The 24,311-nt window shown below is 32.9% G+C and overlaps 1 protein-coding gene across 2 annotated transcripts in view; it reads right to left on the bottom strand.

Moving 5' to 3' along the window:
- The window catches only part of LOC124359993 (vesicle-fusing ATPase 1-like), a 61,009-nt gene that overhangs the window by 18,778 nt on the left and 17,920 nt on the right, over positions 1-24,311 (bottom strand). For both annotated transcript variants that reach the window (XM_046813216.1, XM_046813225.1), the window contains exons 3-14: positions 23,790-24,014; positions 20,289-20,434; positions 18,803-18,941; positions 18,058-18,200; positions 16,929-17,128; positions 8,849-9,073; positions 7,922-8,032; positions 5,858-6,046; positions 5,334-5,490; positions 3,685-3,818; positions 2,771-2,955; positions 878-1,039 (exon numbers count right to left, since the gene is read on the bottom strand). In XM_046813216.1, the coding sequence (XP_046669172.1) occupies positions 878-1,039; positions 2,771-2,955; positions 3,685-3,818; positions 5,334-5,490; positions 5,858-6,046; positions 7,922-8,032; positions 8,849-9,073; positions 16,929-17,128; positions 18,058-18,200; positions 18,803-18,941; positions 20,289-20,434; positions 23,790-24,014 (2,016 nt within the window). The remainder of the gene's footprint in view (positions 1-877; positions 1,040-2,770; positions 2,956-3,684; positions 3,819-5,333; positions 5,491-5,857; positions 6,047-7,921; positions 8,033-8,848; positions 9,074-16,928; positions 17,129-18,057; positions 18,201-18,802; positions 18,942-20,288; positions 20,435-23,789; positions 24,015-24,311) is intronic.

Raw genomic sequence — 24,311 nt, 5'->3', positions numbered from 1 at the left:
TACATTCAAACCATGTCTATCTGTAACAGGTTTTAAGTGGTACCTAAAATCATTTTTTTAATGCTGAAAATTTGTATTCAGTATTATTGCTGTAGATTATATTTACTACATTTTCAAATATGAACTTAACATTTGTTGATATAAGAAACATTTTTCAATCAATATATAACTGTTTCAAAGAGGTAAGCCAAAACATAACAAATTTTAGAGTTTAAAAATATAATCCCTTATTTTCATTGTTTCAAAGAATAAATACAATTTTTCACCTTGAAAATACTTAATTTACAATACATTTTTTTAAATGTCACCTACAAATATTTTATTACTTATCACCAACACTGAAAATAAATATTATTAAAACATTTTGTTATGTAACATCTCATTTGTAACATCTTTGAAAAAAAAATGTCAAATCTAAACCATTACATAATAATACAGTCCTAAACAATGTATGTCTTTTTTTAATGGAGGAAAAAAGTTTTGAAGTACTGAGACAAAAACTGTTATACATAAATGGATTATAATATGAGATGGCTAATATATTCCAGTTGAACTACACTGGGTACAGCAAAAATCAGGACAACCCCATAGACATCCAGGAGCGATGGATCGATAAGGTCTAGTCTACTGCAGAGGACGATTGTGAGTGGCACTCTCTTAATATCAAATGCTTTTTAACGCTTTCAAACTTGATTATGTTACTATACCAATCCCCACACATTGATAATAACAATTACTCATCCTTGAGAGAAGGTAGACTGTACATAGAATTCTTCGTTTAAAGTTTGTTTTGACAATGGAAGTATTTTGAAAAGACAGGATTTTTAAGGGCATTTGTCATTATTCAGTGATACTAGAAATCAAGAATACTACATACTTGCAATGGCCTGAAAGCTGTTTCATCAACTTTGACATGTGTTCCTTGGTGAAGAGCTCACTCTCCTCGCAGACTGCCAGCAGGTGTTCAGGGCGGTTCAGGTTGGGTACATGCAGCACTGCAGTGAACGCTGACAACATCTCCATGTCTTCTAGAACTTGCCTGGACAGCATCACAATCTGTTAACTCCACTTATTCAAATACTGCCACCAGGTGCTCAGGTGCACTTCAGGTTGGGTACATGCAGCACTATATATATTGTTATTATATTATTAAATATATATATATATATATATATATATATATATATATATATATATATATATATATATATATATATATATATATATTTAATATATATAAATTCATACAACAATTTTCTGGTTCTATATTTTTATATTTGTACAAAATAATTTAAATATTATAATTTTAATTTCTTTGATAAATTACACAAAACAAAGATTACAAAAATATCACTAAAACGCTTGAATTTAAAGCTCTATTGGCTGACAACAACACAAGCTTGGTTCATCGAGATGAACCATGGTTGATACCAAGAGAATGAATCACACTTTACTATACAAGGGCTGATCGCGCTGGCGGCCAAGCTTAGTGGAGATGTGGAGGCAACTATCATGCGCGTGCATGCACTGTTTCCTATCATAACAAAGCTTCAGTCACCGGCAGTCAGCCTAGTAGTGTACCTCTCTGTAGTGCTGAGAATTTTTTATCACAACGTTATAAAATGACAAAAAAACTTGAGCAGCGTTACTGCATTAAATTTTGCCAAAGTTGGCGATTCGTAAGTGGAAACAATTTGTAAGATTCAACAGGCTTTTGGGTAGTCTGCTATGAGCAATACTCAAATAAAAGAGTGGTACAATTGATTCAAAAATGGTCAAACATTAGTGGAAAGTGAATCGCGTTCAGGCAGACCATTAACAAGCCAGAATGAGAATGTTATTGAACAAGTGCGAAATTTAGTCACAGAGGACCATCATCTTACAGTCCGAGAAATAGCAGAAGGAATTGGAGTCAGCATTGGGTCAGTACATTTCAATTTAACCGAGGATTTGAAAATGAGAAGAGTGTCTGCAAAATTTGTTCAAAAATTACTGACAGTGGAGCAAAAACAATTTCACCTTCAAATTGCACAAGACATGCTAGACAGTGCAAACAGTAACTCTGACTTCCTGCACACAGTGATCACACTAGTGATGAATCCTGGATTTATGGATACGAACCGGAAACCAAGTTGCAATCATCGCAGTGGAAGCACATGACATCTCCAAGACCAAAAAAAGCACGGCAAGTTCGCAGCCAAGACAAGGTCATGTTGACAGTCTTCTTTGTCTCTAGTGGAGTGGTGCATCATGAGTATGCACCACACGGCCAAAACATTACAAAAGAATACTATCTTAAGGTTCTTTGTCTCCTACGTGATGCTGTGCGGCGCAAAAGATCGGATCTGTGGGCAACAAAAACTTGGCAGCTCCATCACGACAATGCACCTGCCCACTTTGCACATCTAATAGAGTTTTCTTGCTCTGGTTCACCATACTACTTCATACTACCCCAGCATGGCTCCTGCGACTTCTGGCTATGGTGAAAATGCCACTGAAAGGAATTCGATTTCAAGAAAGAGAAGGCATTAAACAGAATACAATGGCCGAACTTAACACATTCCAAAAGATGCCTTCCAGAAATGTTTTGAACAGTTGACAGAAATGCTGGGAGAAGTGTGTGCATCACCAAGGAGACTACTTTGAAGGGGATTACAATTTTGCAGCTCTAGTTCAAAAAATGCACTTTTAATTAGCAAAAGTCCAATACTTTTTGAACAGCCCTCGTATGTCTTTCCTGTATATAAAATATATATTATCTTTACAGTACCTTCTGCTGCTTGTGCAGAGGATCAGGAGTTTCTTCCCCTTAGGAGGCTCTTTCTTGAGCAGCACCAGTAGTGCCTGCAGGGTGAGATTGGAGTAACGAGGACCGATAGGTCCGTAGTCCAGCAGTCGTTCTATGTTGTCCACAAGAATACAGCTCAGAGTTGAACGATAAGCATCATCGAAATACTAAAATACAAAAATATCCAATATTAGTAAACTCCTATATTCTCTTACATTAACAAATAAATATGTCTTACCCAGCAAATTGTATTAGTTTGAATTTTGTAAAATAATGTGTAAAAATATGCTGAAGATAAAAAAATTGAATTCTGTTCAAGTGAAATAAGATTTAGAGAAAAGTTGTAGTGAATGAGAGCCAACAGAAGATGATGGTAACACATCCTGAACAGTCTGACAGTTTGCTTCTTCAAAAGAGTAGGTGGCGGCCACAGTAAGTTAACAAAACCAGCTTAGTTACATCTGTGTTAAAATAGTGGTTTATAAAATTACACACCCAATATAATAACTTTAAAACCTCCATAATAACCAAATGACCAATGACCAAATACTAAATCTTTTGCATTTTCCAGTCGAGAATAAAAGTTAAAAAGTTAATTTTGACAAATTTGTTCATATAACTCTAAATCTATATACTCGAAAACACTTCAGTACACTTGTGCTTATCTTAATATAAACATTTCTTCTTCATTGGAACTAAGTGATTGTGAGCTTTTAAAATAGTGCTACATTAAAATAATAATATTTTATAAATAAATAGTTTTGAGAGATATTGATATTTAACTTTAAATAATACAATAATTGTAGTAAAATTTGAATGTGAGCTGTCATCTCAACAATAAATCATCATATAATATTTCAAATTGCATTACACTATAATAATGGTTATTACTGTACCTTACGAATAGTTAGGCATTTTGCTGACTCTGTAAAGCCCACCATGTCTTCAGGAGAACAAACTTTGACAAAAGGGAAGTCTGACATCTTGGCAAGTTGAGCAGCTAGAGCTGTCTTTCCAGTGTTAGGAGGCCCTTTAAAATCAAACCTGGATGTACTATATAGATAAACCAATATACAACACACACTTGTTGCTGAATTTAATAATATAACATAATTTATACTATCTAATTTTATGACAAAAAATAAAAAACTATGCATTATATATAATGTGATACTTTTTTTAAATCATGCTAATTTATGCACAATACCAAAAACTTAAAAAATAAGAGCCTTTTTTCAGTAATACAACAAATAATATATTTGTCTGTTCTCAAAATCTGTTTTAAACATGATGATTAGTATACTGAGAATAAATAATACTGTTAAGAAAGAAGAAAAGGTTATCCAGACTACACATAATAACAGTAAATTTCTTTTAAACATATACAAATAGATTCAATCAAACGTTGTTGATATTGCATACAAAATATTAATAGATACAAACTGTAATACATTTGTTTATATATGTATAGCCTACTAACACATAAAAATAATTTCGTCTGCCAAATTTTAAAACAGTACAAATACTACCGGTTGAACAAATACAACAAAGCGTTGTTTCTGTAAATTTTAACAAAGTGAAACAAATAACAACTCAGACATATCTAGAATATGCTGAGAGAACTTGTAAATAAAACTATGGACATCCATAGCACAACATAATCATTTGTAGCTTTGTTTTACATTGTACAATTTTTATACCAATTAGTTTATTGTACTCCCCTATCTTATTTGACTTAACAAAATCATATATAAGATTTTCAAAAATCACAATTAAAATCAATTCATACTTAAATTGTTTGAATTGAAACTCTTACTACTTTGTTGTAGGTATATATACACAGTTTTTAAATAAAATTTACAATTCAATTTAGAAATAGTTCCAACAGTTATGTTGTTGCCTAAAACTCTCAAAATTTGTATTTAGCACAACCCAACATTAGTCTTGTTTCATACCCAAGTGAACATCAACACATTACTATAGTATAGACTTATTATTGTTGTTTTCTAGCAGTTCTCTACCAGATCTAGAATTAAATACTTTATATGTTAGAATCTAGCATAATTCTTTGAATAGGTTGCATTCCATAGAAAATCTAAAAACTATTTCCTCTATGAATTTTATTCATACAATAAAACAGCAGGTTAGACTTATATGTGTCAATGTCTAGAACAAAAGATAAGATACAGAAATTCATGCTGTTTACTTTCAAAATGAACTCTCCTGATTTCCAGGTTTTCTTTTGTTTCAAATGTGATGGAACCATATTTTCTGCAATTTAATTTACATTTTTTATTATAGACTCAGGTAATTCACATAAAGAAAAACAATATTATACTAGCCCAAAGATTGATTCTTGAATAATTAATTTGATTTCAAAAGCATTGTTCAAGATTATTACTATATAAGATGCATGTACAGCTTAGGTGCGGTTAGTGACTGACAAGTAAGAGTAGATGTCAATCAATCCCAGTCGAAATTAATTTGATAAAATTTCCAAATGCTAATATCTATAACTGTTCCAACAAAGCTTCTATTAACTTACCTTCTAGCAAAATTGTAACTAATCCCGAAGATTCTGGAGCTTTTGCCTGCTGAATGAACAACATTCCATCTTCTAGAATATTCTTGACTGGTGTTCCCCAATTGATGATTCCTCTTGTCAAAAAGTGATCCAAAGCTTCTGCACTCGTACCAAAAGCCTTACAACATATACAAGCTTTTAATGTGTAGAATACTTTAACATTTAAGTGGATAAATAGAATATGGTTTATTGCTTATTACTATATTATCTAACTGTTAATATAAAAAACATTAAAAGTTGGTTTATTTTAAAACCGGAATTATATCCACGAAACAAAAACAAAATACTTGGACCGCTTTTCTTTATCTTTATTGATGATTAAAAGCTCTAATTTAGAACTAATAATCAATTTCTACAGACTAAGACTTAAATTATTATTTGATAATATACAAACATTCTATGCCCAAAATGGGATGATAAATTGACAACTAAGATTAACATTTACGCTCCATGCGATAATGGCAATAATATAACAAATTTCTCACCGGTTTGATATCGTGTTCCAGTGCATGCATGAAGTCCTCTCTGCACACCAGCAGTTTTTCCATGGCAGCAGGATCTATTTCCACCTTGCTGGCTGCCTTGATGAGCCGGTTCATGGCGGTAGACTGTGCTGCACGTACCAATCCCTCTAACTCGGCACCACTGAAGTTCTTGGTTAAGGCGGCTAGTTCCTAAATATCACATCAGCACAGGTCAAATATCATGATGTAATGTGAACAGGAGAGTGTAAAATGACAGTTTGTGTTCCAGAAAGAAAAGGTGACACAACTGTAGTAAATTACAGAAGAAATAAATAATGTTATAATAGAGTACATATAATAAGTATGTTTATCCCTTTCCATCTCCATTTCCGTACTACCAGTTCTGGAAGGTTTAGGTTGGACATGATCTGATTCTCCATCACAATAAAATCAAAATTTGATAAAAATCGGTTCAGTCAATTGATAATGGCTAAAATATGCAAACATGGGTCTAATTCTAAACAAATAGTTTCATAGAACTTTCCTAGTTATTCCTAGTTAAATAGAATTTTTTCTTTACCATTACCATATTTTCTTCTATAATACGTATGAAGAAGAAATTATAAAGTTCATTTCTTGAATAAGAAATTGTAGATTCAGATTCCTTTATTTGTCATTACACATTTAACCCTTAGCGAGCCACAAATAAATAACCAAAACTACTCCTAAGAGCCATACACCTTAAAAATAAAAAAATTCCCACATACCAAAACCAATTTTTTTTTATAATTCTTAAAACATACGAGGTAAGAAAAACAACAAAATATTTGTTTTACTCTTTATTGTTAATTTACAGCCAAAAAATGGTAAAATCATAATTTCACTGAAAAAATTTAATTTTGACATTCTATGTGTTCATATATAAAATTAACAATAGTTGAACACAATTTTTGTAATATTTTACAAAAAACAAGCTCATAGTAATTTTTATTTAGAGAAAATATAAATAATATAGTAAAAATGTATGTATATATATATATATAGCAATGAAAGTACAAAAAATTTCAATTTTCCAAGTATAAAATAAAGAACACACTACATTTTACAATATTATAACATGAGAAAACTTATAAATGACACTTATTGAAAATGAGCTACATATATGTGATCCTTAGGCATAGGTTTGTTGTGTGTGATACAGCTCAAAAACACAGGTCAGGATGCAAGACAGGCTTCGACGCGCATGTCTCGATAAAGCCCTACATCACGATAATAATACATAAACTACACTGTAGGCCTACATTGATTAAAAATATTGATTAACATCAAAATTGAAAAGATAAATACGCGGATCGAAAATGGAAGGGCGAATAAACATCTACCTCACGGAAGGCTACAGGCAGACTGAGCGCGCATCAATAGACGTCGTTGGCTCTGCGGGAGACTATGAACATCCGGCCGCCCGCCATTTTGTCGCTTGAAAAAGAGTCGTGACCTTCAAAATAGACACAAACGGTTGTCCCTTGTTTAAATAAACCTTGTTTAACAGTTTTTACTAATTTTGTTACCCAGAAATGCTTTTAAATAATATATATAAAAAAATTGATTTTGCGTCAGTGGACGTCGTTGGCTTTTAGCGCTAGTTTAGGCATGACGTCTAGTAACGTCATTGGCTCGAAAAGGGTTAATATGTAAGACAAGTGTCAGAATTAACAATTAAAAACAATCAATAACTGACTAAAGCCAGTTTCCTAAAACTCTTGACAATTGACACACAAATCTAACGGTACTAAGTTACGTTAATTATATGTTTTAAACTTATTAACACGCAGCACCTTGAAATGGTAAGGTAATTTGTTGAACATTTTCATACCATAATTAATGAAAGTATTCCATGTAAGAGTTAAGTTACACCTTTTCTTTCTAAATTTAACTTGAATCTAGTGTTATTCTCTCATGTACAGAGGTGTGGTCCTGTAAAGTAGATAAATTGTTCTTTATATGTAACAAATCAGACAAGATATACTTGAAGGGCAGTGATACAATTCTTATTTCATTTCTTATTTAATAACTGTTATGCCTTACCTTTACATCAACATCACCACTTATTTTCTTAAACTCCTTCATACGTGAAGTATGAATATTCAGGATTTGTACTCGACCCGTTTCATCTGGTAAACTAATTTCCATTTGCACCTGAAAAGTAGACAATTGTTTAGAAAATGTATATATCCTGTCACCAAATAACCAGCTACCTTAATTTAATTATCAATCAACTAAGAAATACAATATATTTAAAGCATTAACAAAGCCACTTGAAGTTAGCTCAAAAGTATAAGGATGGCCGATAGTCACAGAACAGATTTAAAAATGAGACATTAGCCATAAAAACTACTATGTGAAAATGTTTCATTCTTTTATTGAAAATTCCAAATATGTTTTAACCCTCTTCCACTTGAACAGACTGCTGGCAGAACTCTGTCTCCACACAATTGAATAAGGAGAAGTCACCAAGAGTAAATACGCAGCATATTCGTGTATTGACAGTGCTGCGTTCTTTTTGTTTTACTTATAATCTACTTTGACTTACTGATAAGACATGAAACATTGTCCCATTTGGTTTACACTTTTCCTGTATTTCATTATCTGCATTACTATTGTATTTCAGTGTTGTTTAAAACATTGTGAGTTTAAATTGTAAAATAACACCTTAACATAAACTTTTAAACACATTATGTACATAGATTGTTATTTAATGTTAATTTGTAACACATTTATGACCTTAATATGATAATTATCTTAGAATAAAACTCGTAAAAAACTACTAATTAAAAAAAGCTATATTTTGGGCTTGAATGACCTGATGAATAGGCTTTGTTACAGGTGCATCAAATCTACCAATTCATACAAGAGGGAGGAATTAAATCTTTTTAGCCTAAACATGAAAATAGTAATTTTTTATATTTTTCCTTAGCTAGTTTTCCAAGCCATTCACAACGCAACAGCATCTACCTCAAGTCGGCCAGGTCGGAGGAGAGCCTCGTCAATCATGTCCCGACGATTGGTCATGCCGATGACCAGGATGTTGTTGAGCTGTTCCACGCCGTCTATCTTGGCAAGCAGCTGGTTAACCACAGTGTCATGCACCCCTGTGTTACTGCCAGTAGAGCCTCTGGCCTTACAGATGGCATCTATCTCATCAAAGATGATGATGTGCAACCCACTGTTGGGCCCCAACTGTCAACACACCACAAATGTCGGTTTCAGTGATAATGAGAATCAAGGGATTTGGGAACAAAGAAACTGGAAGAGAAAGAAGTTAAAAAATAAGGAAAAGAAGATGGAGATGCTAAACTTTTTTAAATAAACTGAAAGTAGTAGCAAATTTATATCGAAAATTTTGAAATTAATGTTTGAAAAATCATTGTTGAAGAAACAATTCCAGGTATAACTTAAAGTGAACAAATGAAAATTTTATAGAAATAAATTAGTCCTTTCTCATTACATACACTGTGGTAAAACAATTCCTTACTAAATATTTATTGACAAGTCACCAACTGCAGTCATAGGTGTATCTAAGGGAAGGGGATTTGGGAGTTACAACCCCCCCCCCCATTGATAAAAACATTCAAGGTATATTTTAACTTGCATTAAACTGAAAATATACTCTTAATCAAACCATATATCATAGATCAGTTTTGATATTTAATCTATAACAGCTGACATATAGTAAAACACAAAACTCATGCTTAGTAATATTTCAAAATGACGAATCCGTCTGCAACCCGTAGGGCTAATACGAGAATACAGTCACTGTTGCTTCCTGTGCTTCGTGCGAAAGACACAGCGGGTAATGGCCATGAATGCTTACTCGTCATCTCTCTAATCAACTAATTTAAAATAGTCAATATAGTTCTCATCGCTTCATTGTTGGCGCTAGTCGTGTATTAATGATTTGTGTTAATAATGAATACTGATAGTGGTAGTTGTAATAAACAAAAGTACAAAACCTTGAGTTCAATAATTTTAATATTTTAAAATATTTAATTTTTTTAAACTGATTAAATTTCATTTGCTGTTACTGTTCCACTTCTCTAGTATTGTTTCAACAACAATAACTGTTTAAGAAATATACTAAACTAGATGCTTATCATAACGGTTTTTATAGCTGACCTACATGTGAAATAAAATAATGGACTTTCAACCCTTTGGAGGTGAACTTCTGATCCAGTACATCGGAAGTTTACAATAACTTATTTAATTTATCTTATAATATATATTAATCAAATGTTCACAAAAACCTTACATTCACAACCAATGTAAAGAAATGTCGTGCTCTTTTAAATAATATCTGAATCGAAATTCGTATTCTCTAAATGTTTTACTTACACATTAGAACATGCTTTTTACATCAGTTCCTTGAATAAAATATAAATAAATGGTAATCAAAAATATTATTTGAAAGTATATGTTAAGTTCATATTAATATAAACTTGAGAACTTCATGCAAACATTAATATACCTTTCCAACCAGATAACATCCTAATTATGAAGAGTTAAATCATTTAGAACAAAAGTAAAGAATTGAATTGTTATAAATGTGTAACTTCAATGTCTCTATTTTTTGACTAATTTTAGTTTATATTGCTGAAGCTATGTTCTGGAATTGTTGCTATACAAAACAAAATCGATGCAATGATAAATTAATAAAGAGAGTGTTAAGATACTATATCATGGAAAATATTCTCTGAAACGTGGTCTGACACCAAATGACCAGCAGATAAAAATTCGATAAAACTATGAAGAAAACAAAATCTTCAGAAAACTAAGCTGTATCTCTAATATGCCATCCTGAGAGTATCGTGGTCGACAAGGTTAACCAATAGACCAATGTTCTGTAATAAAACAACATAATAAAGAAAAATTTAAGCAAAGCCCAACTTATATGGGAATCAAGTTTATGGGGAACCTGCCAGGTAGCATCAGGAATGAAAACAATAGTGTTAGATTCAGAAATAAATTAAAACAGTTTTTAATTGATTTGTCATGTTATAACTTTGAAGAGTTTTACTCCCAGAGCCTTGTATTTTGATTTTGATTTCTGAAGTCTAGTGGAATTAATTATAATTTGGTAATAAAATTAATTTAAATAATATTAAACCTATTTTTAACTATGTTAAGATTTTTAAAATAATTGACATTAAAAGGATTGTATGTATGTACAACTAATATAACATCACCTTAAATTTATTTATTAAGAATGACGCATTCATGTACATTTTATGTATGTCTTGAATAAAGATATTATTGATTGATTGATTGATTGAACCCATTGCGGATCACTGACGAGCTGGGCTGGTCACGCAGCGGCTGGGCCTAATGGGACGATGACGAGCTCAGGTCGTAAAAATGATCTGCTTTTAAGTTTCCTTCCAAATAGTTCTATTAGTGTCTGATAGATTGAGCGATCGTCTTTACTTGTCAACTAAGAGTGTTTAACAACGGTCTATGTTTAGAGTTTTCAAAAGTTTTATAAATATCCTACAGATCGCAGTTGTATGTCGAAGTTGAAAAATCATTCATATGAGTTTACTCTCTGCTTTTTAGCGCTTCTGATTGGGTGTTTTCCTCAGTTGTTATTATAATACTTTTGAGGTTAGTGACACAACTAATCGATGCAGACGTACATGTTGGCGGGTTTAGTCTAGACAATGGCCCAGATGTTGTAATCGCTTCGCCTGAGCCGCTTAATTTTGACTATGATTCAGACATCATCCCTGCCACCCCGGAATCTTGCTCGTTTGTTATCGTTCCTATATCATGGATACCCCAGCAGGCCCATGTTCCATCTGAACGAAAACCTTCACAGCTGAATTTTCTAGTATACAATAGCGAGCGATACGATGTGGCGCACCATTGCTGTTCGTGCAGCCGCTGCCGTAAATTAATTCGTGCCCGCACGCCAAAACAATACGATCCGCAATGGGTTAAAGCCTCAATTAAATTGAAAAAGAGAGTAAAATTGTACTTATTTTACTCAACGGAAGTCACTGTTTTTCAAACAAATAAAAAAACTGCTGAATTGTGGAGGGATCAAGATGAAACCCAGCTTGAGATGAACATATTATGGGTTTAATAAAATAGTACAGTACAGTAATGAATTTAACACGTTAGATGCCAAGCCTAAATATTCTGTTTTAAAAGCGTTAGAGTGCCAAAATTATCCGTGGCTAAAACTAGGAAACTATTCATGTTTTTTCTGTTAGTTGGTCACTTACCATTGTGATTTGATAATTTTTTTGTATATATAACGTTTTTACATCGTCGGTCATTCCTGGCCGACACGATCATTTCCACGTTACATAGTACACTATAAAATATGCCGTCGGTCGTTACATGACCGACACAATATTAGGTGTGGGATATTACGTTTTTGTGGTTGGGTAGTGCAGAATAGCTCACTGGATTGTACTGCAGCTGTAGTCAGCTGTGTATTACATCACTCTCGGACGACACCTCACTGTACTTTTCGCGCCTTTTCCTCATCAACCTGCTATTGTTTTGAAGCTTTAGCCTAGAAAGTGGAAGTGCGTTCGTAAAATGGGCGATCCTTTGCGACAATCGGAAATTGACAGAATAATTGACCTTCCCTCATCTCAAGGTGATTTATTTGCGGGATTAAGTGAAGATGAAAGTGTTGAGGACATGGACTATAGTGTGGTTGACGACACGGATTCAGACCCTGACTTTCAACCAAGTGAATGGCTCGGACGAAGCTGCTGAAAATGAGTTTATGGTTGCAAACGAAGACACAGACGCCGATGTTGATAATACCATAACGACAGTTAACAGTACTCCTGACGAAGGGTGACAATTGGCATAGTTTTGAAGGTAAACAGCAGATCTTTGAGTTTAACTCTAGGCCTACATTCAAATTTATTACCACTAATGATTCAAAAACCGATCGACTGCTTTGAACAGTGTCTTAATGCCGATGTCATTGATCTGATGGTCACAGAAACAAATCGGAATGCTCACGATGTAATTTCTAAATTAACGATTGAGCCGTAAGAGTAGGCTTAAAGATTGGCGAGACACTCCAATCCAGAAGAAATGAAAAAGTTTATAGGCCTACTTTTGTACATGGGCCTAGTAACACTTCCCCGAATAAGTGAATTATTGGTCCACAAATGCTTTATACAGCTTCTCAGGTGCCTCAAAAGTAATGAGCCGAAATAGATTCCAATTAATTTTACGCTTTTTGGCACTTCAATGATAACAACAATCTGCAAAGAGATGGGCGTATCGGCAAAATAAAACCCTTGCTTTCTATTATAAATGGTATGTTTTTTTAACCTAAAAGAAGCCGAACAAGACCTTGTCATCGATGAGACAATGATACCATTCCGTGGTAGGTTTACTTTTCCGCCAGTACATACCTGGCAAAGCTCATAAGTACGGTATTAAAATATTTAAACTTTGTGACAAAACTGGCTATACTTATGGTATAAAAGTTTATATGGGGAAAGGTACCGTTGCTTGCAACAGACAACTCAGTAGCTACCTCTGTAGTAATGGAGCTCATGGCAAACCATTTGAACAGTGGCCACAACCTATATGTTTGACAATTATTATACCTCTGTTCAACTAGCAAACTCTTTGTTATCGAGACAAACTCATCTTTGTGGAACCTTAAGACGAAACCGAAAGGGCATTCCAAAAGACTTGACAAAAGAAAAAATCCAGAAAGGAGAAATGATTTGTTTAGAAAATGATGAAGGGGTCCTTATAACTAAGTGGCAGGATAAACGAGAAGTTTTAATGTTGTCAACTGTGCACAAACCGGAATATGTAGAAATTCCATCCAAAAACCCAGACAAGCCGTCTGTACTAAAGCCACTTGTTGTCACAGCCTACAATAAGGCTAAAGTAGGCATAGATCTTTCTGATCAGATGTCTTCATACAGCACCGCTGTGAGAAAGACTATGAGATGGTACCACAAGTAGGTGAAGAACTCGTTCTTTGGTACTTTCTGTGGTTAACAGCTGGTTGGCATACAATACATTTTTTGAAAACAAAAAAACCTCCCCAATGCTAAAAAGAAGCACTTAATTTCGATTACAAAATTCAAAGAACAGCTAGCTTGCTCCTTAATGTGTTTTGCAGGAAACGCCACGCATTCCTGAAGTATCAAGGACTGGGCATCACTATCTAACATCATCTGCTATGGTTGGAGAAGGTGCAAAAAAACACAGAGTTAGGAAAGTTTTGCAAAATGTGTTATCAAAAAACTGTCCGAACAGAGAGGCCGCAGTGTAGCAAGAAATATGACAAAAGTCACTACATTTTGTAGCGTGTGTCCTGACAAACCATTTTTTATGTGAAACATGTTTCAAGGACATTCACAAATGAAAAATTTACTATGTAATACAGAAATGACATTAAAATTAGATCATTCATTTGTGGTAAGTTTAACAAAAAAAACCTTATGTCACAAAGTGTTAATTATATTTGTAATTTAGGTATAAGGAAGCCAACTTTACAAGAAGCTATAAGAAAGCTTGTAGTAATGTTCTGAATTATGTATGAATATTTTATTCCTGACAGTATAATTCTAAATAATACTGTACATTATGATATTCATGTAAGTAACCTTCTCGGTTACAGATTAATAATTAATTAACACTTTTTGTGTGGTAATAATAAAACGTATATTTTATTACAGCATAATACGTATATTATTTTACAAACAACATCTTTAAATCTTAAAAAACAAGAAAAAGCACCATACAAATTGCTGATTTCCTTTAAATTTTATAATGCAACCACAGGGTAATAGTATTTGCTATAATCACTACTATTTTTACAATAAAATAACAAAAATTATGTTACACCAAAATTACAAAAACATCTGTCGGTCATCTTTGGCCGACGAGAGCTAAAGAAATACTCTATCTTTCGAGCCATATAACAGCACTTTATTGTAGCGTATCTGAACTGAAACAGTGTTCTGTAAATAGCCAATGTCATTCTAGGTCACGTAGTTTTTGATAATTTCCGCTAGAGTGTAGTGCATTATACAGGACGGGCATAATGGTTGTCTGTTGCGTAGCAACGCTGTCGGTCAGGTATGGCCGACAGTTATCTGTACAAACATCATAGGCGTCGGTCAACTCTGACCGACTTGGCATTTAAAGTGTTAAGTAATGTGCTATTGTACATTATGAACTGTGGATATATTACGTTATGTAGAAATGCATCTTTTTCCAAAAGAATGTTTTAAAATATGAGTAAGCAATATAGGCCTCAATTTAAAAAGGTTAAAATTTGAATTTTTGGATTAGGATAGCTTTTTATTAATCTCAAAATCATTTGGAAAACATCCTGTACACTTGAGGATTCAAACCAAACAATTAAGTAGATAACTCAAAAACATACTGCTTTACTAACGAGGAAGAAAAAAAACAGTTGTAATTTTCTTATCAAGAGAGCTGATTGCGTCCAGAGATTCAATTAACTGGATTTTGTGGAAGTAAAATTGAATAAATTTTATTAATAATGAGAGTTTAAATATTTAGATTGAACAGTGGTAAGTCTGGCCTGTTTACTTGATTAAGACAATATAGATTTTTTCTCGATAGAGTTAGTATGTAAAGCAATACAAATTTCTTGGAGATTGTGTGTGATAATCCCGTTGAGTTTCAATTTATCCACTTCAAGTTTAGATGACGATTGTTATACATTTAAATTAGTGATAATTGTCCAGGTATCCTTCTAGGGGTTATCATCGGAAACAATCAAGCCCTGTGACATGGTGGAATTTTACCCTAGAAACAAGTTTTATGATTAACCTTTAATTTATATTAACTATTTAATTTTGGTGGGCGATTGATCTGTAAAATATAAGCATATTAAAGTCCTTGTCTGTTATTTCTAATTTTATGATTAAACAACTTCTTATAAACTGATATTGTTTAATGAATCAAATGGAACCCTTCGAATAATATCTAAAAATGTCTAAAAAAATTAATGAACAATCTTCCAACACCTCTTTCACTGAAAACAAAATACTAATTATCATGTTGCAATACTTTTCTTAATAAAAATTATCAGTTTTGTTTTTTAAGATTCTGCAAACTTGCTTCTAGGACACTGCTAAATAAAAGACTTATTTTATATGTGAAAGATTAATAAAAATGTTGTTTATATTAATTATTATAATAGTTACTTACTGATCACTATAACGTGTTTCAGCTAAAATACACCCCCACATTTTAAATACATGTATCCTAGAAGCTCATTTAAGAATTTGTAAATTCTAGTTAAGAGGCCATATAGCCATTTTCCGGTAGTAAAAGTTTTTGCCTAATTTACAGTTTTTAATATTTTTAGCATTTAACATATTCCAGAGGAGTACTCTTGTATTCCAGCTTGACTAAGGTATAGAACATTTTGTAGTAATCCCCCTCCCCTTTAGGTCATCCTAGATACGCCTATGTCTGCAATAACCAAAACAATCAGTGGAACGTTGCTGTTGTAGATCCAAACAAAACAAATATTACAAAAATGGTATTGGAAAACCTCAGCTGTACCAGTTACAGATAAGAAAAGAATAAAAAATGCTAAAATGAAACATTTGGATTATAAAAGTATTAGAAAGACTACTGAAAGTTAAAGAAAAAAATGTGCTATGCTAAATTTGTAGTGTCAATGTCAGTGACTCCAGCACTTTTCGCAATAGTATGGACCATCGCTTACAGCAATCTTCAACACTGAAATAACAATAACAAGAATATCAGCAGTTTAACTATAAGGGAGCTTGTGATAATGGTTCTAAAGTCAAATTGCATTGTTGGGTATTACTCAAAGAGTTAAACATATAATTAAGCCTTTCAATTTCTATATTGATGAAAAATGTATAATTCAAATTTATTTAGTAAATGATTTATTATAAATCTAATATGATCAAATAAATATTATAATCTTATTAGAAATCTTATTATTGAAGTATAGACATTGGAAAAAATATTGCTTTTCAAGTACCACCACTCTGTACACATACATGTCTACTTGCATTTCTCTTGTACTAACCCTCTTTTCCTCTTCCTCAGCATCAGCAAACAGCCTCCTCACATTGGCCTCAGACTCTCCCACAAACTTGTCCAAGATCTGAGGACCATTTACAATCTTTGGTTCTCTTGAGTTCAGCATTTTACCAATCTGTCGAGCCATCAGAGTTTTGCCAGTGCCAGGCGGACCAAACAACAGGATACCTTTGACATGCTTACATCCTGGAAAAAATGTATTGGGTTTCAAGAAAATGTGACAAGATTAATGAAATAAACATGAACTTTTGTTTTTGTTGTGAAGATTACTTTCACTAATAAAAGAAACAACTAATAAAAATAAAACTGAACAAATGCTAATATTGTTTTAATTTTGCTTTGCTTGGTTCACAAACCAGTACTTATTAACAGAGGATCACCAAAAAAGGGAAAAAGCTAATTAAGTGGTATAATTAGAGGTGGAATATCATGATATACTGTATATCCCTTTCACTCTAACATCTTGAGATGTATATTACTTTCCTTTTCACAGCCTCTCAAATTCCCATTCTTTTTATATCTAAAAAATACCTGCACAAGAATAATTCCTGGATATGCTTGTAAGCTGATTAGTTTTTTCTTAACTGAATTGTTGTATTATCCCACCTAACTTGTTCCAAAATTGGTCTACAAATAATATATATCTTAGGTTTTATTTGAATTATTATCCCTTTTCAAATCTTAATCAAAAGAAATCAGACATTGCAAATTTTCTGTTTTACTCTAAAGATAGACCAAGTCAGAGAACTTTGAAAACATATTGTATTTGTCTTGTTTTTAACTTAATTCAGTATTTCATTTCAAACATCCATTCATATATAAGTTGTATTAATAACATACACAGTCATTCAGGACTAGGAGAGATCTAAGGTGCTACTCTCTGGATACAGGGATAGAGGGTTGGCGATATGAGCTCTATGAACTTTAATCATCTGGATACATTACATACATCTGAATTTGTATTTGTTTTGGTAACAGTCACAAATATATGAGAGGTCAATTAATTATATGGTCAATTGAGCTCCTTCCTTCAGAAATGTATAAATTATACACGTACTTCCAAATCAGCTTTTAAGTAACATACATATGTTTACACTTGAAGAAAAGACAAGCACCTAACTGCTCCACAACTTCTGGTGGGAAAACTCGAGAGGCGAAAGCTCGCCTGAAGATTGCGTTGAATTCATTGTCAAGACCACCGATGCCCATTTTCTGGAAGTCCCAGTCAGGATTTATAATAGACTGTCTCACCACTTTCCTACAGAAAAATACAATATATTTGTAACATTGTTCTCACTCAAATGAGGTATAAATTTATAACTCTTTTTAGATTCTTAAAACTATGTTTATCACATTTATCTGTGAACATCTGAATTTGAATCTGCAGTCCCTAAATTCTGGGTGAACAATGTAATGGTATATTATTTAGAGTCATTCCCCCCTGGTTTAATATGCTTCAGACTTTGATGTCAATAAGGGTACCCCACAAGATGATTTTTGTTTACTTCTTTAACGAATTGTTGTATTCTGTATCAACTACAGTAATTTAAGCCAATTTCAAATAAAAGTTTCTAGTAATCAGTTGCAATTGGTATTTTAAATGAGCGTACTGATATTGAAAAACTGTGATGTAACATAACTGCACCACCACTTGTGGTAAATAACACTGCTATGAATAACACTACAAAATCTCAAATTCAGTGCTGGCCGACACCATTTAAATATCTTCACAGTTACAGTTATTGTGAGAGTGAGTTATGAATGAAATTATTTGTGAGAAAGTATAGATAATGTTTAGTTAAAATTAAAATCAGTTTAAGTCAAATGATAAAATATTAAATAATTTAGTTTTAAACATACCCTTTAGCTTTCCCGACTAAATTAAGGGATGAGTTCTCAGCTTTTTCAAATTGGACAATAGTATCTCCCAGACACCTGCCCATCCTAGTCTTGCGAGGTTTGGCATCTTGTCCTGCTTTTATGGCACTTATGTCGACAGCTGAAAAATTAATCCACTATTTATTACTTTGGATTTATAAAATTTCTAAATTTTCCAAACCTAATCGAAACCAGCTATGATGTTCATTTTCTTTATTTCAATGCACATTTCTTAACTGTAAGGGGATTCCCTACTGAAAAAATTACCAATTTTTACAAAAAAAAATTAAATTAACTTTTATATTTATTTCAATTCTATGGCTTATAAGAAACCATAAAAACATAACTTTTACTATAATATAACTTTTCATCACTGTGAAAAAATATTTGAAGAGGAGCACGCAGACCTACTTTTGGTCTAGTCAGCCAATGCCAGAATCAGGCTCCAGCAATCCTTTTTTTAGTAATAATATAGCAAATATAGCCTTTTCTTTCTTGTTAGTGGTTTATTAGGCCTACATATGTCTTCAATATATAAATATACCATTCACCGGCTACAAGTACCAGTCTGGTAAGTTACTTTCATCTATAGCTACTAAATAGCTTGTGTAAACTTCAAACGCTGATTCCCGCAGATTTAAAATTTTTATATTTTACACACAAAAGTTCTTATAACTTTTTAGCTATTAAAGCTAAAGCAGTGAAACTTTTACTACATATGATTTATAATGTTGTAAAACTTTTTGTGCATGGATATTATTATATATTAAACAAAAGTTTAAATAAAAAAATAATTAAAAATACTATTTATAAAAAAAGGTTTTAAAATGTTTTTGTCAAGCCATAAATTTAAAACTAATTGAGAAATAAACTTGAGCTTGCACAAAAAACTTAGTACTTGTCATGTTATTAAAAATGAGATAATAAATAATAATATTGGTTCATTAGTTACAAAGTTATAAGACATTCAAAATCCCACGTATTTTTCTAAAAAAAAACCCCCAAAAATTCCAAAAAGGAGGTAAATATATGTATATTTTTTTAAATATAACGGTGGCAATCATTATTCTAGGGCCAAAGGAACCCAAGTATATACATATTATAATCATTAAACATGTTTTAATGAAAATCACTAGTTTCAATAGGGAATCCAATCATTAGAATTTTAGACTGTCATTAGCAAACAATTCTGTAATCATATAAGGAACTGTAAGTCATTCTACGTATTAAGATAATTCTGTTTTTAAAGAGATTACAAGGGGCCTTGTTGGTGCAAAATTCAGCTAGTTATGAAGTTACCTGAAAAACCTTGGTTTGTACTACTGAAAGAAATGTATATAGTACTAGAAATGTGATTAAAACGATATATATTTTACGCTGTAGATAAATGTTTGATATGTGATACTGGTACTTCCATCATAGATCAATAGTACTAATACACTTGAGCAATACATGAGGCTTGACTCACCCTCCAAGCTCTTAACAAAAAGACTCAACATCTTTTTTTCAAGAAACTGGAATGCCAGAAGTTGTCCTGTTGTAAATGCTTGGCCAGAGAATTGCAGTAAAAACTCTTTAGCCATTTGGTCTGTGTCATATGGTTCAGTTGTAGCTCTGAAAATAAAAGAATAATACATACAAATACAATTTATAAAACTAAAATATTATTTTAGATATTTTTAAGGACTGATTCTTAGTCAAAGACCAACCTATCTAATGTATTTCTAACTCAAATTCCAAATCCAACATCTTAGATCAATGTGGCCATTGGCTCTTCCTACATGTAAATCCAACAAGAAAAACACAAAGATCCTTTGATATTTTACCCATGACATTGGTCTTTACAAGAACTTTCTTGGTCTCTAAACATTTGGAAGTTTATAGAACAATTTTACAAAATAGTTATTATAAATTGCTCATAATAGTTACACTTAAGCTAGAAACATATTATTTTTATGGTATGACTAGCTGGAAATAAACTCATAAAAATGTATTGGACCTACAAAACCACTTACGAGCAAACTGTATTGTGGTCATCTTGATTCAAGTTCCATGAGACTTAACGCTAAACCTTATTTGTTGAAGAGTTTTGTGAAATCTTTTAAAACTTAATTTATACAGATCCAGGTCCCTCTCAGTGTTCAGAATAATATTGTTAGCTAATCAATAAAATAAAGTTAAAATTTTTCAAATCAGAAACATTCAATAATAAAAATACGAGGGCCATCCGGAAAGTAGTACCCGTTTCGGCCGCATGAGGCGCTGACGACGCGAGTAGCCGCCAATCAAGGTCAGATCGCTTCAGTGGTTTGTCTGCCTTCTCTGTTACAAGTTCCGTGACGCTAGCATTGCCTGTGTTGTTACTGTGGCAGTTCATAATGTTTACAAAAATTGAAAACGCCGCCAGTTGTGAAGTGAGGGCTGTAATAAAATTTCTCAACGCAAGAAACGTTCGACCTTGTGATATTCATCGCCAATTAAAGGAAGTGTATGGAGACAATGTGATGGAAGAGTCATCTGTTCGGCGCTGGTGTCATAATTTCAACTTGGGGAGGGTGAACACACACGACGATGAGCGTTCAGGGAGACCATCTGTCTTTACAGATCAACTGCTGAGGTCAGTAGACGAATTCGTGAGGAACGATCGGCGCGTCACAATTGATGACATCTGTGAACATTTCCCTAACGTTTCTCGAACAATTGTTCATGAAATTGTCAAAGACCATCTGCATTATTCAAAAATTTGTGCAAGGTGGGTCCCTTGCATGCTTACAGATGAGCACAAAACCAAGCGTATGGCTGCTGCATTCACATTTTTGGAACGTTATTCTGATGAAGCAGACACGTTCTTGAATCGCATAGTTACTGGTGATGAAACGTGGGTTTGTTATGCTTCACCTGAGAGTAAACGACAGTCAATGGAGTGGCATCATACTCATTCACCAAAGAAACCAAAAAAATTCAAGACTGTTCTGTCCACCAGGAAACTTATGGCAACCATTTTCTGGGATCGACGTGGTGTACTGCTTATTGATTTTATGGCCCGTGGAGACACTATTAACGCTAATGCGTATTGTGAAACATTAAAGAAATTACGGCGGGCAATACAAAATCGACGGAGAGGTCTATTGTCTGATGGCGTCATTCTCCTCCATGACAATGCCAGGCCTCATGCAGCGGGGATAACACAACAACTTCTGCAGCAATTCAATTGGGAAATTTTCGACCATCCACCGTATAGCCCGGACTTGGCCCCTTCAGATTTTCATCTCTTTACAAAACTTTAAGAGTTTTTGGCGGGAAAAGATTTGACAGCGATGAAGAACTTAAAGAAGGCGTGACTACGTATTTCAATCGGCTGGCGGTGGAGGAATATGACGCTGGAATACAAAAACTCGTCACACGTTATGACAAATGCTTAAATTTGCTTGGAGATTATGTGGAGAAGTAGTTTAAGGTATGCTCTTTTCAATAAAAATGTTTATATTTGTTAATATTTACTTCTGTGTCTTTATTTCACAAATGGGTACTACTTTCCGGATGGCCCTCGTATAATAAATTATATACATTTTACCTCACTGGCATTTGAAAGAATATAAATTATACAGGTAAAATTAGATATATCCCACAATTCTGAAAAATGTGGGATAAAAGTCTGGCTTTCTTGTTATGAGAAAAAAAACTGAAAGACATTTCACTACAGACATCTCATAAGTTACAATATTGTCTTATGGCCAGAACCATTGCCCTATTTGTAAGGACCCAAGATCCAAAGCGAGTAGGTGTAGTTTTCACAATATTAGCAGGAAATTTGATCCTTTTAGTCCTTTATTACAATAAGACTTAATTTAGGTAATGAATAACCATTATAATCCAGATCACTATAGTAAAACTTGATATTTAAAATAATTTAATTTTTCATTAACTAAGTCCGTGGCCAGCATCTAGTTTAATTAAAACTTGATATGAAAGTTTATGCATTTCATAAATTTTAGTTGTTTTACAAAATATTGTATTTTGACCCTCCTTTGATTTATTAATGATGATGTTACATCTGCAATTGGACAGTATTGTCTTCAACTGGTTATAGCTGTTACTTCACTAAACACGTTATATCCAGTACTGTTAAACTGCGGAATCGGCTCTTCATCTACAAACGACCTATACTAAATAGCGTTGAAATGCAGCTGAAAGAAATGGTTGTTACTTCATGCTGACTGATAGAATTACTAGTGTCACTGTGAATATTATATGTAAATATGGATGGATCCTTTACAACCAAATGAGATTGATGTACAGAAATAAATGAAGATGTTATAATTCGTAGAGCGAGGTAAGTGATATTGAAACAAAAGACTTGCCAGAAACTATCTTGTTATATTTTTGATTATGTAATGAATAGCGGTCTAATATACCTGCAGCTGAAATAATACCTCAAGCTAATGATCATAATCCATGAAATAGAGTGAATCCCCTGATAAGTGTAGGAATACATTTAGAGTTAGGACAAGGTTCGAAATGAGGAAGTTTTTTATAGAACACATTAGTTTAGTGTTTTGTTTGGTTTTTATTATTATTATGTAGATATTGTGCTGTGTTTTCTATGAAGAGACTTTGAACAAAGTGGCTATTTTAGGAATTTTTTATAGTATCAAGTTTTTATATTTCAGTTAACAGTTTGAGTGTGGATCTAAAATGAGATAGAACAGGGAAATCTCTTTAAACGAGATCCCGTATCACACATTGAAACAGTCATAGTTTAATGAAAGCAAATAATGATATTAAATCAAACTTAAAATTTTGTAGTATATATAAATTTGTATTGAACCAATTATATCACAATTAAATGTTCAGCTACCTATCCAAAACTGGCTAAGAAACTTTGTGTTTCTACCAGTTGTTTCATTGAAATTTTCACTTGCATTGGTTTATAAAACCATATTTTTAGTTTACTTGTTCTGACACTTACGATTTTTTCTGTAGAAAATCAGCCTCCAGAACAATGGTGCATAGACACTCAGAGCTGGAGGTGGGGTTGAAGTGGTACGGCTTGACATCTATATCCTGGCCCAGGGAGAGGGTGGCCCACTTGCGCTGAGGGAGGCTGAAGCCGATGCTACCCCGGGGCACCTCTGGGTGAAACTTGATGGAAAACACAAAGTGTTGTCCAGGACCGGTGCTCACTTCAATGTGTCTAAAATAACATTATTGTATATTTTATATCTTCCATATACATGTTACAGAAAAAAGCATTATGAAAATGCAAGAAAAGTGGTACTGGACAAACATTCATCATACTTCAATTTTATGTTTGAATACAAACATACACTAAATTGAAATGTTTATCTAAACTTGTATATATGATTATATGTGCATGATGTGGAGGCAAATAGATGGTTTGATTATAATGTAATTATGTACAGCTTTTAATTCGTAATAAATCTATTTCATATTTGAACGTTTTACATAATTTATGCAAAATCAATATTTT

Source organism: Homalodisca vitripennis, chromosome 1, assembly GCF_021130785.1.
Source record: "Homalodisca vitripennis isolate AUS2020 chromosome 1, UT_GWSS_2.1, whole genome shotgun sequence".
NCBI lineage: Eukaryota > Metazoa > Arthropoda > Insecta > Hemiptera > Cicadellidae > Homalodisca > Homalodisca vitripennis.
The sequence above is the reverse complement of the archived record's forward strand: the minus strand, read 5'-3'. Positions and strand labels throughout refer to the sequence as shown.